Raw genomic sequence first — 16,627 nt, 5'->3', positions numbered from 1 at the left:
TAAGACTCGGTAGAAAAAAAACCCGATAATTGTTATTGTTAGCTTGTTAGCTAGCCGACGAACTGGTGAAATGGAGATATGACGGAGTTATAACGTCTTATTACATGTGCAAGACTAAGTTATTACAAACATAAAGTGGTATGTAACAGTTTCTGCGGATGATATTCGTAACTCAGGGATTTTAACAATGTGAGAGTGAAATCATTAAACTTGAGGGTGCAGAAAGAAATGGATTGTAATTTTATATTGTAGCTAATTTTTTGTGCTAATATTACAGGACGCTAACATAGGGCTCTCTTCTGAGCGCCGTAGCAGGGCGCTACAAACTTATGTTTGAGTAATACAATCAGTTTCACTGTTTTAATTTCTAATTGCATGGGAGAGAGCTGTGTGATAAAATTAGCTATGCTTTGTAGGCTCACTGCGTATGCATAAAGCACAACACCCCCACGTTGTGAAAGGTTTCCGGTGAGCTGTAGCTGTTTAGATAAATGTGAGCACATCATCGCTAAATGTAACAAAGTCACTGAAGACACATTTTAAACTGTGCACTAAGCAAAGGTTTGTCTGTGGTGTGAGATGGAGGACGGAAACAGGAATGATGCTGCGTCCACATCCAAGAGCCACGCAGGCTCACTCCACCTGCAGAGTAAGATTTCGAAGTGGTCCTAGCATATATGGTCGTCCTGTCTTTGGGTCAAGCATGATAATTAATTTGTTTAAGTTGTCTCTTCTCAGCGCCAAAAAATGAGGACGCCTATGAAATTTCCATCCCCTATGAGGAGGGCAACTTTGAGCAGCAGGGATTTTTTAACCAGAGTGATCAAAATTTTGATGGTGAACATCCGCATCAATACTTTAAATCTACTCTACAATAACTTAATTCCATACACACAATCTCTTGATGTGCATTATTAGTTATTGGCCAGACTAACTATCCATCGATACTCTTCAGAGTCACAGTCATCTGCTGGACCATCTCCAGTCAACAATTCCTACATGGTGATCACCAACCTGCGGACCCAGCTGCAGATCTCTCTGGAGAAAAACTCTTGGCTTCAGAAAAGAATTGAGGACTTGGAAGAGGAGAGGGACTTCCTCCGTTGCCAGCTGGACCGCTTCATCTTTTCCACAAAGAGCCAAGGCCAGGAGCAGAGTCAGAGACAATACAGTAATGGTGAGGACAGGGGGCAGGTGTGAGTTAATAACACGTCCAACAGTTTTACCCGTGGTTAATCCATGTAGGGGACTGGCAGCTATCCTATCTGTCACTGGGGGAGAAGATGGGTTCATTAATGTTATTTGGTCAACGAGAAACTGATTTTTTAGCTAGTCTATCAGAATCAAAAGTAATTTTTTATCTCTTGCTATCTGTTTCTCTTAAGGATATGAATCAAGACGATTTAACTGGAGGGCAAGAAGAGAGGAAGATCGTCCTGCTGGTAAATATTTGAAAAGTCATAATTAGACATACCCAAACAGCCTGTTAATGTTATACTTTATTTCATATATTTGGGCTTAGCTTGCAGATTCTCAGGTTTCCTTCTCTTTATAGAACAACAAAAGACCGACTCTCAGCATTTCCCCTCACGTCACTTTATGCAGCGAAGGCCTGGTCCTCCAACTATGGTGACTTCGAAAAACCACGTGTCCAGTCCATTGACCAATCAGCTTGCATCTATGAATGCTCTCTTCAACTCCACACAATCCCAAGCCATTTTGCAAGGCCATAGCCATAGTACTTCCAGTACAGCCAGTGGCAGCAGTGGCAACAGTACCAGTGCTGCAAGGTCATCCATGAATGAAATGAGTGGGCATAGCAACGTAGGTCCAGGTAATATACATGACACGGCATAAAGCTTTGAATCACCGTAATTAACTGAATGCAATCAGTGCTTTATACATGTTGTCTTTTAACTATTGGGTTTAGTTAAATAGAACATTTTTGTCTCGTCAGATTCCCTTTCACTATTGGGAGAATCAGATGAGTATCTTGAGCAGGATGGCTACATTGAGGAGGAGGAGGGAATGATATCAGGGGAAGATGTGATGTCAGACGCCATTAACAGCAACAGACAGTTAAAAAGAAGGCGGGTCTTCAGACCTCCAAGAGAGCGACAAAGAGGTGAGGAAGGGAAAATCTCAACATTTCAGTGTCCTTAATACTGACTGTATATAAAAGCTGGACATGGCTTTTGGGTGTTGTTGACTGATTAACAAAACATAAAGACAGAGCAGAGCAGGAGCAAACTAACTGAAACCAAGAGCTGATTAAAACAGCAAAACACACAACATGAAGTACAACAAATCACAAAAGCCTTGGGTCCTAGACCGAGGGACCACGATACTGGGTGTCTTAAACCTGTGTTCTTTCTAATGACCAGCAGGCTGCAACTCCTGGTTGAAAAAATTTTAACCCATAAAAAGAATACACTTGATTCCTGATGAGTTAATAGTTTCAATCGTTAGTTTCTAGTCTTGTTTAATACAGCATTAGGTTAATTCTGTAAAATGTGGTCCCATTTAAAATACAATAGATGATAAAATGTAGTTATGATTTAGTGTGCGGATGCCTATTGACGTACAAGTCGCTGCCTGTGCTGTGAGTGTGCAGTGCCCTCTCTTTCTCAGTCAGATTTGTGACATCTGGCCACAAAAATGTCAAGTTAATGGTTAAAAATAGCATTTCACAAACCGCTGTGTTACATCATGGCTATTTAATCTGTCTTTTACATACTATGGTCACGAGTTACCACAATGCTCATGAGATTGTAGCTGACTCACCTGTGTGTTTTTCTTCTTCAGTGAAAGATGCTGCTGGAGTGCTTTTCCGTTACAAGAAGATCCTACTTACATACCAGCGACTAAAAAATATGTCCAAAGCCTTCCAAATTCATGGCGTTGACCGCAACACAGTGGCGTCTACCACGCCCATTGCTGAGCTGCTGCTAGTCGCCCCAGAGAAGGTGGCAGAGGTGGGGGAGTTCGATCCATCCAAGGAGAAGCTGCTGGATTATGCCCGGCGCTGCTACACTGCCCTGGATGAAGAGACACTTAACAGAGTCCAAGCCTTGAAGAAGAATAACCTGCTTCTGCCCATCTCCTACAGGTTCAGACACTAAGGAAAGAAAGAGAGAATAATGGGAGATCTCTCTAAACAACAAATGTGGTTTGAGTAGTAAAAAGAAAGGCAGTTAGGTTCTGCTGGCTAGCTTACCCCCAAGAAACAATATTAAGATCATTTTATTGTTATTATTTATTATTATTTTGCTATCTCAGCAGTCTGGTTGTGGCCATGTAACCTGGGACAAACCCTTCATGTGTTACTTTTACAAACATCCTACACGTTTGTTGTTTGTCCTTCGACAAATCTTCACTGCAGTGGGTATTGAGGATGTGGGGGTGCCTGCTGCAGACAGAAAGAAAAAAAAACACGCTTCTGTTGTTGAGGCCAGGAGGGTATGTCTGTGTGATCCAGATTTGGTGAAAAGCAATGTGTCTTTACCAGGATTATAGAGGAGACTGCTTTTTCTAGTACTTAAATGAGCGTCTTTAGCTTACCTCATTTAGGTCTCAGCCTTTATTGTGCAGAGCTGCACTGTTGTTTCCTTTTCTGTTCACAAAATCTGAATCAGCTAGAGTTTACGGGTTCAGTGTTTTACTGTCAAGATCATTTCGCAGCATGAATGAACACCTGGTAGATTTCAGAGGCAGGTGGAGTTTCAGGCAATGCATTCCTTCTAAACCAGCCAACTATGGCATAAAGCTTTGGTGGATCTGACCTAGGATATCTAAACCGCTTAGGTATGGTAAACATCAATAATAGGGTCATAAATGACCACTCTGTCATGTTAGTCATTAAAATATCTTGGTTGCTTAAGGGTTAGTAATAATAGTAATATGACTTCCAGCTGGTCTTGTGTCTGCATTACTCTGTTGTTTCACTGAGGAGTGCACCAATCCTTTTTTGTACATGACCTGAACTAAATTACAGTAGATGTCACTTCTTATGCTTCTGATACCGAGGCTTCTGTAATGCATTGTGACACTAACACATTTTTGTAAAATACGGTTTTGGAGCCTTTAAAATGATTATTACTATACTGGTTTTCTGTAACATTGTGTAACTTTTGGTTCCTTGTGAAAAATTGTGAAACATTTTTACAACTTTAGCAAAAGCAGCTTACTCATGATGACAAAAGATGTTTTATTCCTTCCCAATGCTTTCTCAATGTCGCTGCAAGTGCATGTTAAAGAGATCATCAGTGAGCTGTAGTTTATAGGGATCTTTTACATTTCAAAGTGGCACACACATTGACTATAATGTACAGTAATGTATAGTGTGTGTTCCAGTGAAGTGAGACAGTAAGTTCTGTTAGAATAAAACAGACTAAGTTACAGTGGAATACTGTGACCTTTGGCTTAAATTTTCATATCGCAATAACCTGTTTTCCTAACAGTGATAAGTACTCCAATTTGTGGAACTCAAGCCATTTTAGTGTTTGGTTGTGGAGCTAAAGAGCAGACAGTGAATCTGCTGAAGAGCTTTTTAAACGTCATACCAGTGTGCAGTGTTTAAATAATGTAACGTATTATTCACCTAATGTATAGTAAGACTCAGAATTCATTACAGCATAGATTTCATACGAAAATGTAGATTTATTTGTCTGTAAAATTGCACAGCTCCACTGTTTATGACTCATGAACTCTACTGTTAAAACATAATACTAATTAAAAGATTTCATTTCTGACAAGTAGTGTGAACTTCTAATTTTATTTCTACTTTAATGGATTTGTTGCATTGCTGGTGCTGGGTGAGATGTGAGGAGACGTCAGGTTACAATAAATAGGTGATAAAATGTCTTAGTAAGTTATTGTGGCACCACCAGATACCAGACCAGCTTCTATGTCTCAGAGATTCGACTGAAGGGATGGAGGATAATTTTTCCAAAGATATTTCCTCATTTTTACTGCTTTGATGGAGAATACTGTCCAACATGTCAGTCCAAAAAATCCAAATTGATGTTTAAATGGGTGAAAACTGGTGAGTGTGATTGCCAAAGCTCACAGTGCTGTGAAAAAGTGTTTCTGTGCTTCAGTTCTTAGTTTTTTGCACATTTGTCAGACTTGCGTGTTTTAGATCATTAAAAATGTTTTAATACTAGACAAAGACAACCCAAGTAAATACAATATTTCATTTATTAAGGGGAAAAAAGCTATCCAAACCTACCTTGCCTTGTGTGAAAAAGAAAGTAATTCCCCTCTAAAGCCAATAACTAGTTGTGCCACCTGTGGCAGCAAGAACTGCAATCAAGTATTTGCAATAACTGGCACTGACTCATTCACATTGCTGTGGAGGAATTTTGGCCCACTGTTGTTTGCCAAATTGTTTTAATTCAGCCACCTTGAAAAGTTTTGCAGCAGAAATGACTTGTTTAAGGTCATACCAAAGCATCTCAATCATATTTAAATCCAGACTTTAAATAGGCCACTCCTAAACTTTAATCGCTTTTTTAGAGGTGGACTTACTGGTGTGTTTCCATAACCAAAGTAAGCCTCAGGGCACAAACTTATGGCAAGAATTCTTTGCTTCAGGATTTTTTGGTAGAATTCATGATTCCAGTAATTACAGCAAGTTGTCCAGGTCCTGAGCCAGAAGACAAGACAGCAGTCAGGTTTGCAGTAGGAGTGACAGATGGGTTCAGGGTGTGGGTGGGATTATGTTGAAGGTAAGAAGAGAGAGTGATGTGGAGGCCTATGGCGACCCCTAAGGAAGAAGTAAAAAAAAAAAAAACCCAAGCAGTTTAAGACTGAAGTTAAAGGTTTCATCTTCACTTGAACTACAAAACAAAACTTTGACACTTTGGGACTTAGCATGTCCTTAGCAGATAAATTAACTTTGATGGGAAAATAATAAAAAAAACAAGCGAAAACGGACACCGGAGCGTCTCTTCTTTCTCACTCACCGGAAACAAGGCATTCATCAACTTCCTGTGTCACGGAGCTCCAGGGAGACGGAGCAAAAAAAGCGGGCATACCGAAGTCTTAATTGTTTTCTCTAGCTTCGAAATATCTGAAAGCGCATATATTTGTCTTGTAAAGCCGAACAACTGGCTCCCGTGGATCATTAACTCCCCGGATCCGCTTTGGGCTCCGAAAAGAAGCTCATTCATTCGGCGTTGGCAGCTAGCTAGGAGCCACGGGCCCACTATTCTTCTGGACTTTGCTACAAGCTAGTTAGCTAACGTTAGCAGGCTAACCCATGCGAACACGTTTTCTTTATCAATGATTCTGCTGTTACGTTATAAACAAATATTTTGCCGCTAATATATGTTCTAGTTAAACAGTTTTCGATAAATCTGTCGTTAGGTAAGCTACTAGTCGAGGCTAACTTTCCGGGGCTGCATCTGCAAGACACTTGTTTTTAAAAGTGTTGTTCACTTTGTTGCTAGCTTAAGCTAGCCACCGCCAACTGAGCAACGCAGTCTCCGAAAGCGTAGCAGGCTTCTGCAGAGAGATGTCGGACTTCGACGAATTCGAAAGACAGTTATCTGAAAACAAACAAGGTAAATTACTTTTTCTTTTTGCATCAGCATTTAGAAACGCCAATGGTGCCTTTGTTTGTACAGGCCGCCATCAGTGTATCCTACTGTGGCCATGTCTATTTACTGGAACAGTATTAAGCAAATTACTAGCCCACAGTTTTACGGGAATATTGCTCGTCATTTTATTCTGTTGGATGAGCATTTTTCCGACTTTTCTGTAAGTTTACCGGTAGCCAAATACAAACTAAATAAAGGTTACTGTTTCTTTAAAGCATTGTAAGTTTATATCGTGAGTCAAGACCAGCTGACTGAATAATTGGTGCAGCTAGCATTCATTCTTTGCAGCTGTTGCGTGCACTGAACGTTTCTAATCCAGATTACTATTACTATTACTACTAGATTATTGCCTCTAACCTTTCGACACACAACCAGTAACTGTACCAGTTAAAAAAAACTTATCCGACACAGACTGTTTTCAAGGTAGATTTGTATAGATACTCACACACTATGAGCTGCATCCGTCTAGTGGATGGGGTTTATTAAATTCTACGAGCTGTTATTCACGTTATTCATCTATAAAAGCTGTGGTCTTGTTTTTAAAATGCTACCATAACCAGTATTTATTTATAAAATGCTAACGTAACCACTTTAGCATTGCCTTATAATTTCAAATATCCTACTGTATAGCACTAGAAGGCGTTGGTCTTATGTCTATGTAAAGTTTATTTGGTTTATTTTACCAATCTGTAAGTTAAGCTATGTGTACACCCATATGGTACACAGGACTAATATTTTGTGGTCTCCATAGGGCTTCAGAAATACCTTGTGGCCTATGGACACGGGCTTTTTGTTCAACCATAGACAGGGAGCAGTGGATCTTTTTGGGTCTTGTAGGTTGTGAGTGGATATTCTGTATCCAGCTTGTCTGAATCGATCCTACAAATACTCTTTCAAATTGTTATGATGCAGTTTTGAGGCTGTGTTAATGCTTTGAGTCATTCCTCATGGCCCTTGCAGTTTTTTTCTTTTTTCCTTTTTGCAGTGTGGTGAAAATGCTATCTAGGAGTGCAAGGCAGTGGGAACGAGGTGTAGTTGGATGTGGATTGTACATTTCAATTAAACATCCACAAGATGATCAGTGTTAAAAGTGTCACCTCTCACTGGTTTTAATGCTGTGGCTAATTGGTGTATATCCCCAGCTAGCTATGTATCCCATTTATGTGCAGTCATGCAAGTTATTAAACACTTAATATTTAATTCCTACAGCTGAAAGGGACAAAGAGAACCGCCACCACCGTCGGTCCTCGTCCCGCAGCCGCAGCAGAGAGAGGAAGAGGAGGAGCAGAGACAGGGACAGACGCAGCAGAGACCGCCGTGGAGACAGTAAGGAGCGGAGACACAGACGCAGGTTAGTACCAGCATGCAACCACATCTGGGCCAACAAGCAGTCAAAGCTACTGTGTTGCGTCAAGAATCGCCCCACTATACTGGAATGTAGTGTACATTGTATAGTCATCACACTGGCCGAAAATAAAGCATCTGTAAAGAATAGATCAGATTATATTAACCTCTGGACACCTTCCTAGTACAATGATGAAAGCTACTTTACATGTAAGAAGCTCAGCTTGTGAGTCCCAGTAAACTTGGACCTCACAAACATGTAAACACTAAATTTTTTTGCCCTATATATATGCAATACAAATGTGTTGAAACACCAGCATGTCTAAACACCCTCGACTTTGCGCTGACATCCAGCCAGTTTTGTGCCGCACAGTAGGTGGCTGCAAATTCCAAACTCAAGCACATGCGCACAAAAAACTGACACTATAAAAATTTGTTATGTTTGCAAAATGCAGCCCTCTCCTTCCTGGCTTTTGCTGTCATCTGTTCTTTTTCTTTTGTTTGTTTGTTTGTTTTTTCTGTGTCTTAATAGCATATTGTGTTGCTGTTCAGGACAACAAATGCACTTAAACACATTAATCAGAACTAAAAACTAGCTTAGGCAATGAGCTTCTGCCACTTCCTGTCGACTGTGGAACTCATCATGCAGAATATCAGGAGTCAAAACTGGTTTTTAAAGAGAATTTCAGGTCCGTCCAAGATTAAAACACAAAAAGTGCTATTAATAAAACTCCAGAAAGAATCTTTTCTGATACGTAGATTATTTGCATATTCACTCTGAAGTTGCATAATATCGGGTGTCTCTGAAATGTGCTCCCACTTTTTCCCGTGACAAGCCTGATCCGCAGTCTTTGATCAAATCTCGTTAAGCTTCTCGCTTTGGGAAAATTGTCCGTTCTTCTAAGAACATCATCTTTGATACCAAAGAGACAAAAGCTTGCCTGTTGACGGGGGAACACATAACCCGTATGTGTTTATGCTCACGATTAGCCAGTCTTTCCTTCACTTTCACCTTTGGATTGCATTTATATACAATAAGTTTTCATTTGAAGTCACACATCTCCTTTGTGACTGCTTCATTATGTTCACTTTCTTGCGGACTTCTGCAAAGTTTTCCAGTTTCCTGCTTCTTATTGGCTGTGAATGTGACCTCTTTGCTTGACTGCTGCTTGACTCTTTTCTTTCTCTGTACCAGTATAAAACACGTTACTTGCAGATATGCAGTGTGAGTAGTTAAAAAGATGTAATATCTGGCTCCTCAATTTTTAACGATGTAATTTATGCTTTCATTGCCTCATTAATAGTTTGAATTCGTGCCAGCTGTGAGGCTCACTTAGTGACTGACTTGTATTCAAAATGGAAGCTCTAATTTTGTCAAGTGGAAATGTTGGTTAATGTGTTTATTATTTGAGAGAAATGTGAAACCCTTCCGATGTCATTTCAGCTCACCATCCAGCTTCCCCCAGGACAATGCTGGAAGGTAATACAGCAAACTAACACAAAGCTGGTTTGTGCCTTACTGCAGCAACTGGATTTTAATTATCTTCTTAGATTCTGTCTACCATTTAGTATGTAAATAACTGCCTGGATGAGGGTTTTCTATCCCTTTTATCATCTTTAACATGAGTTTTACAGTGTTGTGATTGAAATGTAGTCTGTTTTGTTCATTTCTGAAATCAAACCATCGTTTCCTGTAGTAGTCCAGTGTGAGCTAATGAGAGATAAGTTACATGATGATTGTGTGTTCCTCAAACAGCCGTTCTCCCCACCGTGAGAAGAAGAAGAAGGTGAAGAAGTACTGGGATGTCCCTCCACCTGGTTTTGAACACATCACTCCCATGCAGTACAAAGCCATGCAAGGTAACCATCCTTTTTCCTTCTCATCTTATCTATTTATATGTTTACTACAATATTTGATGCTGCCTTACTTGATTGAAAGACACATTTAAAGTGGATCTATTATGCTTTTCCTCATTTTCCCATCATATTTTAAACATGGTCAGTGTGTGTAAAATTACTCGTTTTCACCCTTAACAGAAACGTAGTAGAACCAAGGGGCTATAGCAAGGCCCAGCTTAAGATGAAAAATGATTAATGGAGTCCAAAAATGTAAAATATGAAGAATAGAAATGAGCATAATATTTCCACGTTTATGTGCGTATTAATCTGCCACATGGCTTTACTGAAACAACAGAATGAGGTTGTTAAATATTTCCTGTCTTCACGCTCCAGCTGCAGGCCAGATCCCAGCTACAGCCCTCCTGCCGACCATGACTCCAGATGGCCTGGCTGTTACTCCAACCCCAGTACCTGTAGTGGGTAGCCAGATGACCCGACAGGCTCGTCGGCTCTATGTGGGCAACATCCCCTTTGGTATCACAGAGGTGAGTAACAGCACAGCATTTGACTTTGGCTCCTGCCCGATAAACATCCTGCAGTAATTTATGTGTTTGGTTGTTATTGTGCAAATTAACACAATCTATTATTTTTCCCCTCCCTTATGTTTAGGAGTCAATGATGGACTTCTTTAATGCCCAGATGCGTTTGGGTGGTCTTACTCAGGCCCCTGGCAATCCCGTTCTTGCAGTACAGATCAATCAGGATAAGAACTTTGCCTTCCTTGAGGTGAGTCAATTTTCCCATGAACATTGATTGTTCTGTCTTGGTATAATCCTAAAACCTTATTAAAATACGCAGTTTTGAAGTCAGCCATATTTTGTTTTGTGTAGTTCCGTTCTGTGGATGAAACAACACAGGCAATGGCCTTTGATGGCATCATCTTTCAAGGCCAGAGTCTTAAGATTCGCCGTCCCCACGATTACCAGCCCCTGCCCGGCATGAGCGAGAACCCCAGTGTCTATGTGCCTGGTATACAGACAATTAATGGTTTTTAACTCTAATTACTTCTGGCACAATTCTCAGCAAATTGTAATCTGTGTGAACTCAATTTCTCCATTAATGTTTCTGCCTGTTGCTGCTCCTGCAGGTGTGGTGTCCACAGTAGTCCCAGACTCTGCTCACAAGCTCTTCATTGGTGGCTTGCCTAACTACCTGAATGATGACCAGGTCAGTGTTTGTGCCTTAAACAGCTCATCTTTTCTTATAAGTGCAGTACAGCTTGTTCAGTATCAATTGTTCTGCACAATACACTTACACACTCACCTTGCAAAACGGCCCAAACAACACTACATTGCATTCTGTTATACTTTGAGTCCTGTATTTCTCACATGGCTAAAGATTAAAGAACCCCAGAGTGTACTCTGTTCTTTCTTGTGCTTTTCTGGGGGAAAAAAAGTGCATACATCGGCATATAATTTCCACCAGTATTGAAACATAGAGACACTATACATACTGTTGGAAGAAGTGAAAGAGAAGGAGCATTGTGTTATTCTTTTTGTTTGCTGTCATGTTACCCAGTAACACACCTTGAACAGTAGTGTTCATGTTGGGAATGTCTGGTGTTCATGAGACCTGTTGGAAACCATTGGAAATGCCTTGCAGTGACCTTTATGCATCATGTGTGCTAGGTGAAAGAGCTGTTGACGTCATTTGGCCCTCTGAAGGCTTTTAACCTGGTGAAGGACAGCGCCACAGGCCTATCCAAAGGATATGCCTTTTGTGAATATGTTGATGTCAACCTTAATGACCAGGTAACCAGTCCAACAGAATATACAATGCTATCTCTGTAGTATGTGTTTTTGAAGGCATGGTTTTCAACGTTGTTATGTCATTATAGGCTATTGCTGGACTGAACGGCATGCAGCTGGGAGACAAGAAACTTCTGGTGCAAAGAGCCAGTGTGGGATCGAAGAACGCAACTCTGGTAAGTGTCCAGGACCTGGACAGATGACAGCGGGTGGTGGGAGGATCGATGCTCTTTTAGAGAGTGTAAAATGCATAAAGATTGTTTGGCCACTCTTCTCCAGCAATTTATGAAGTTACTCTTAAATTTAACCATTTACAAGTGCACATCTAAATGTAGTACATTTTTAGTTGCCTCCCCCTGCTTTTATTATTATTTTATAATTATTATTTTATAATAAAAGCAGGAAAAACGCATGTAGCAGCACTTTCCTTATCACTGCCTGAACTAATCTTTGTGTAGTACATCCATTCGGATTCAATTGGATACGGTACAATAATAATAAAATATGAAACAGATCGTATTTATTACTAACCAGCTATGGCCAATGAAATACTGCTGACTGAAGCTCTGCATGAAATCAGTTAAAGTGTTCACCCAAAAACACATTTTCTCAATATTTTATGAACCAGCAGCCGACACTACCTAGGGTTAAAGCTGCAACCACACTTACGAAAACGGTGATTGGAGACCAAACTGAGTTTAAGCTGGACTGAGATTGTTTAGTAACAGGGTTGCCTGGTGGGTGGCAGTGGCCAGTAGGTTTTTTTTCAGCTGTGAAAATAGATGTAAAGAATATTAAATTGTTGGCTTTATACAGTTTACTGTAAAATGTAGAGAAAGCTGTGCTGTAAAATGCCTCATCTAACCTTTGTGTGCCTCCTTCCAGTCGAGTATAAACCAGACTCCAGTGACGCTGCAGGTGCCAGGTCTGAACAGCTCCGTGACTCAGATGGGCGGTCTGCCCACGGAGGTGTTGTGTCTGATGAACATGGTGGCCCCTGAAGAGCTGTTGGATGATGAAGAGTACGAGGAGATTGTGGAGGACGTCAGGGATGAGTGCAGCAAGTACGGCCAAGTTAAAAGCATTGAGATACCTCGACCTGTCGATGGCCTGGAAGTGCCTGGAACCGGCAAGGTAGGAGCCGTTTACATTTGACTTGTGGTAAACAATGCTGTGAGATGTTACAAGTCCTCACTGCTTTTTTATCTTTTAAAAAAATTTCAGATCTTTGTGGAGTTCACATCAGTTTTTGACTCCCAGAAGGCCATGCAGGGGCTGACAGGCAGGAAGTTTGCCAACAGGGTGGTGGTGACCAAATACTGCGATCCAGACGCCTATCACCGCCGGGATTTCTGGTAGAGGACGCATGACGAGAAGAGGGGAATGGGGAGGGTGTGCACTGCCAGTTTCCAAATCAGCCCCCAAAGTGATTTTTTTTTTGTGTGTGTGTGTAGCGCAACGTTGCAGGTCGATCTGGGAGTATTATTTGTTTGGCAGTGGTGATATCCAGATTATCATTGGAGATCTTCACGAAATATTCAGCAGTTAAGACAGAATTGGAAATAGAGGAGGAGGAGAATTTGTGGGGTTTGTTTTCAGTACATAATAAAAGGGGGCTAGGTTTGGTTGCTAGTGGTGTAGCTGGGTGGGTGGGCAAGTTAAAGATTTTTGAGAAAAAAAGCGTGTAATAATAGGTCCAGGGGTTGGGCGAGCATTTTTTATACTTTGTGAGACAGGGATGTCATTTCTGGGTGGGAGGGGGGGGGGTGCCACACTTTAAGGTTTGTATTTAAATGGAGTTAGCCTGTTTTAAGTACATTAGGAAGGAGCCGCGGTAGGGAACTTACTGGAAGATTCTGGTTGGGGGGGTAAAAAAAATAATTGTGACAGGGAGGTTTTGGGGAGATGGAGAGGAAGATGGGAGGGCATTTTCATTTGACCATCCAGTGTAGATACACAGTAGCTGTAACATCCACTTCAGCTTTTCTGTCATCATTAGAAAGGCAAAAGAACACTCTTATTATTTTTTTCCTCCACCCCCTGTCTGGACTCTGTCCTTTCCTTATGTTCCTTCATTTTCATCAGACTGCTGCCCCCCACCCCCCGCCCTTCAGGATGATCTCTAGAAAATCTGTTGTCTGATTGGACTCTATCTGAATGTCAACTGTAATTGTTCTGATACTGTGTGTAGCTTCACTGATTTCAGCTGTAATATCACCCTGCATTCAGTCCCTTAGAATAACACAAACTGCAAAAAAAAAGAGAATTTTTTTTTTTTTTTTTAATTATGCGCTTTCTTGTTTTTGTTCTAATTTTTGCAACTTTTGTCACGTCCATCTTTTGTGAACAACATTTTAAAGGTGAGATTGTTTTGTCTCAGCAGTTCAGCCCTGATTTAGTTTAAGAGACAATAAAGACAGATTGGGAGGGGATTTCATGGGGGATATATATTTCTTCCTTACCAACGAGCCTTAATGTTATTACATGTCAATTTGCTATTGAAAGAAATATGGCTTACCCCTCTACCAATGATGTCTATATATCCATGTATGTTACTGTCTTGTCCTTCAGCCAGCTCACATTTTTCCTTGTTTCCCAGCAGATTTGGGATGTAAGATGTGTTGGACCCAGTTGTTTGTTTGTGCAGTCGTCTCACCTCTGACAAGACCAAATAAACACGAGACTAATACCCACGACTCATGTTGTACTGCAGAGTGAAACTAAAATTACAAAATGCCAGATTTGTCTTTCAAAAAATTAAAATCAGAGTTAAAAGTAAAACTAATACTACAATCTCCTTCAGAAATTTGGGGGCTTTGAGGAGATTATTTAGGGAAAACAAATAAAGTAACCTGATTTTTAAATTTTAGTGTTCACTGTTAGTCATTTTTCTGCTGTTGAACTATTTGGTAATTTCACTAAATCTGAGGTCAGCTGTTGGGTTGATAGAAAACAGTCCCTGTGTATGTAGACACAATCTGCTTATCGCTCATCTCCCTCATCTTCTGCCCTGTATCCTCTGAGGACCACATGTTCAAACTGTATGGGCTTGAGACTGTGCTTTCATTTGATCCTTTGGTTTGCTTTACAGCGCTGAAAGAGAGACTGTGTCAGTGATAACACTTTAGAGATGTTACTCCTTACTTTCTGAAAATCTGCTTTTCTTTTTTTTTTTTTTAAGTGTCTTTTAGTTTCTTTTTCTCTGGAAAAAAATGTGATTTCTTAAATGATTTAAAACCTAAAAGCCACATATAGTTTATAAAAGCAGAAGCAGTCTTTCATTTGTCCAGTTTGTTTTCAAATGTTGATTAAAACATGAATTTACATGACTGCTTTTCTTCCCTTTGTGCTTCCTTTTCCTGTGCACGCCCACATCCATTCACCACACCGTAGCACAGTTAATAATGGAGATGGAGTAGACTGGAGCTACAGTCAGCTTCACTGACCTGATAGCATAATTAATCAAACTGTGTAGTTATTGGTAATGTCCAAATGATGGTGCTATTTCACAGTCACTAGACTGACTTTTTATGTAAGAGTAGCATAAACATTGGTCACACACAGGGGCCAGACCCCCTTTTTACCTTCACAACTGCCTCAGTTCTTCATGGCATAGATTCAACAAGATGCTTGAAGCATTCTTCGGAGATTTTGATTCATACTGACCTGATAGTTGCGTTCAAGCAGCCAGTTTGAGATGATTTGAGCTTTGTGACATGGTGTGTCAACCTGCTGAAAGAAGTCATCAAAAGTGAATAGATATAAAGGGATGGACAACAATATTTGGGAATACTGTGGCATTTAATTGATGCTCAGTTGCTTCTAAGGGGTCCAAAGTATGCCAAGAAAATATCCCCACACTATTACACCACCACCAGACAGCCTGAACCTCTTATAAAAGACAGGGGTTTTTTTTATGTTTAAGCCCAATTCTGATCCTACCAAACAAATGTTGAAGTAGAAATCAAGATGAGACAATTTTCCAGTCTTCTATTGTTCAATCTTGGTGTGAATTGTAGCCTCATTTTCCTGTTTTTAGCTAACAGAGAGGAGCGTGCTCTTCGGCTGCTATAGCTCATCTGCTTCATCGTTCTGTGTGTTGTGCATTGACGAATGCTCTTCTGCATAGCTCGCGTGTAACAAGTGAGTGATTGCCTGTCTTCCCATACCTCTGATGCTCAGCTTCCACTTCAGCAGGTCACCCTGACCACGTTTTCAAGCTTTAAATGCATTGAGTTGCTGCCATGAGTGATTAGAACAGGTGTACTTAATAAAGTGACCGTGAGCATATAGTTTTCATATATATAGTTGTACATATTATATATTTGACAAATTAAAAGTTCAACCACCTGAATTGGACAAACTGAATTCAACTTTATTCCAAATACAGGTGTGTACTCTATCTATCTATCTATCTATCTATCTATCTATCTATCTATCTATCTATCTAGATATTTTAAAAAATCCAACTTGATGATAGATTCAGGCTTATTTTGAGCCAAGTCATTTATGTTCTTCCAATTAACCCATTTATTTTTCTACATCTCACAAGGTACAAAGAGTGAGGCAGAGCAAAAGCTGGATTGCCTTATTCAGCCGGGATTTCATGTAAAATGGTTACAGGAAAGCAACTACACTCTGTCATGCAATAATGTCCTGTGTCAGCTCTATACTACCCATCTCTATCTGCATCGCTGCACCTCACTGCACAAAACCCAGCAGCAGCAGGGCCTCTGATGCAACACTCACTACCCAGTAGTTCCCTCAGGACAAAGGTAAATCAGCAGCTCTCTCATGCAGTTGAAACCATGTCCACTGGAGCAAAAATGGAGAGCTGACCCTCAGTCTTTTAGAGATGGCTGTCTGTCATGAGAGCTGCTGAATGTTATTGGCAGCCCTCTCTCAAGTGCATTGTATGCCCTCCCCAGGCCTAACGCTGCAGTAAAGGCTTGTTAATACATTATCTCCCTCTAGTGGCGGATGCAAGACTCTGGTGATGGTCATTGTCATTCTAGGCAGTGCATCCCCATTGAT

General features: G+C 40.6%; 2 protein-coding genes across 5 annotated transcripts; both read left to right on the top strand.

The window, feature by feature from the left end:
• Positions 1 to 10: 10 nt before the first annotated feature.
• ccdc106a (coiled-coil domain containing 106a) lies at positions 11 to 4,828 on the top strand. 3 transcript variants are annotated; one of them, XM_006802937.3, is made up of 8 exons: positions 11 to 138; positions 580 to 649; positions 739 to 837; positions 956 to 1,177; positions 1,386 to 1,442; positions 1,556 to 1,834; positions 1,958 to 2,125; positions 2,806 to 4,828. In XM_006802937.3, the coding sequence occupies exons 2-8, from the start codon at positions 580 to 582 to the stop codon at positions 3,120 to 3,122; spliced, it is 1,212 nt and encodes a 403-aa protein (XP_006803000.2). In that variant the 5' UTR covers positions 11 to 138; the 3' UTR covers positions 3,123 to 4,828. The 3 variants fall into 3 exon arrangements, with proteins under 3 accessions (XP_006803000.2, XP_035768904.2, XP_006802998.2); XM_035913011.2 differs by having other exon boundaries at positions 562 to 649; XM_006802935.3 differs by having other exon boundaries at positions 557 to 649.
• A 1,137-nt stretch (positions 4,829 to 5,965) lies between these two features.
• u2af2a (U2 small nuclear RNA auxiliary factor 2a) lies at positions 5,966 to 14,922 on the top strand. Of its 2 annotated transcripts, none has more exons than XM_006802939.3 (12): positions 5,966 to 6,566; positions 7,812 to 7,953; positions 9,391 to 9,426; positions 9,703 to 9,806; positions 10,179 to 10,330; positions 10,455 to 10,571; positions 10,676 to 10,814; positions 10,933 to 11,012; positions 11,474 to 11,596; positions 11,683 to 11,769; positions 12,479 to 12,727; positions 12,818 to 14,922. In XM_006802939.3, the coding sequence occupies exons 1-12, from the start codon at positions 6,518 to 6,520 to the stop codon at positions 12,950 to 12,952; spliced, it is 1,413 nt and encodes a 470-aa protein (XP_006803002.1). In that variant the 5' UTR covers positions 5,966 to 6,517; the 3' UTR covers positions 12,953 to 14,922. The 2 variants fall into 2 exon arrangements, with proteins under 2 accessions (XP_006803002.1, XP_006803001.1); XM_006802938.3 differs by having other exon boundaries at positions 10,676 to 10,832.
• The last annotated feature ends 1,705 nt before the right edge of the window (positions 14,923 to 16,627 follow it).

The sequence above is a fragment of the Neolamprologus brichardi genome, chromosome 11, assembly GCF_056152115.1.
Source record: "Neolamprologus brichardi isolate AB-2024 chromosome 11, ASM5615211v1, whole genome shotgun sequence".
In the NCBI taxonomy this organism is placed as follows: domain Eukaryota; kingdom Metazoa; phylum Chordata; class Actinopteri; order Cichliformes; family Cichlidae; genus Neolamprologus; species Neolamprologus brichardi.
Note: the sequence above shows the minus strand (reverse complement) of the source record. Positions and strands in the feature narration are given on the sequence as shown.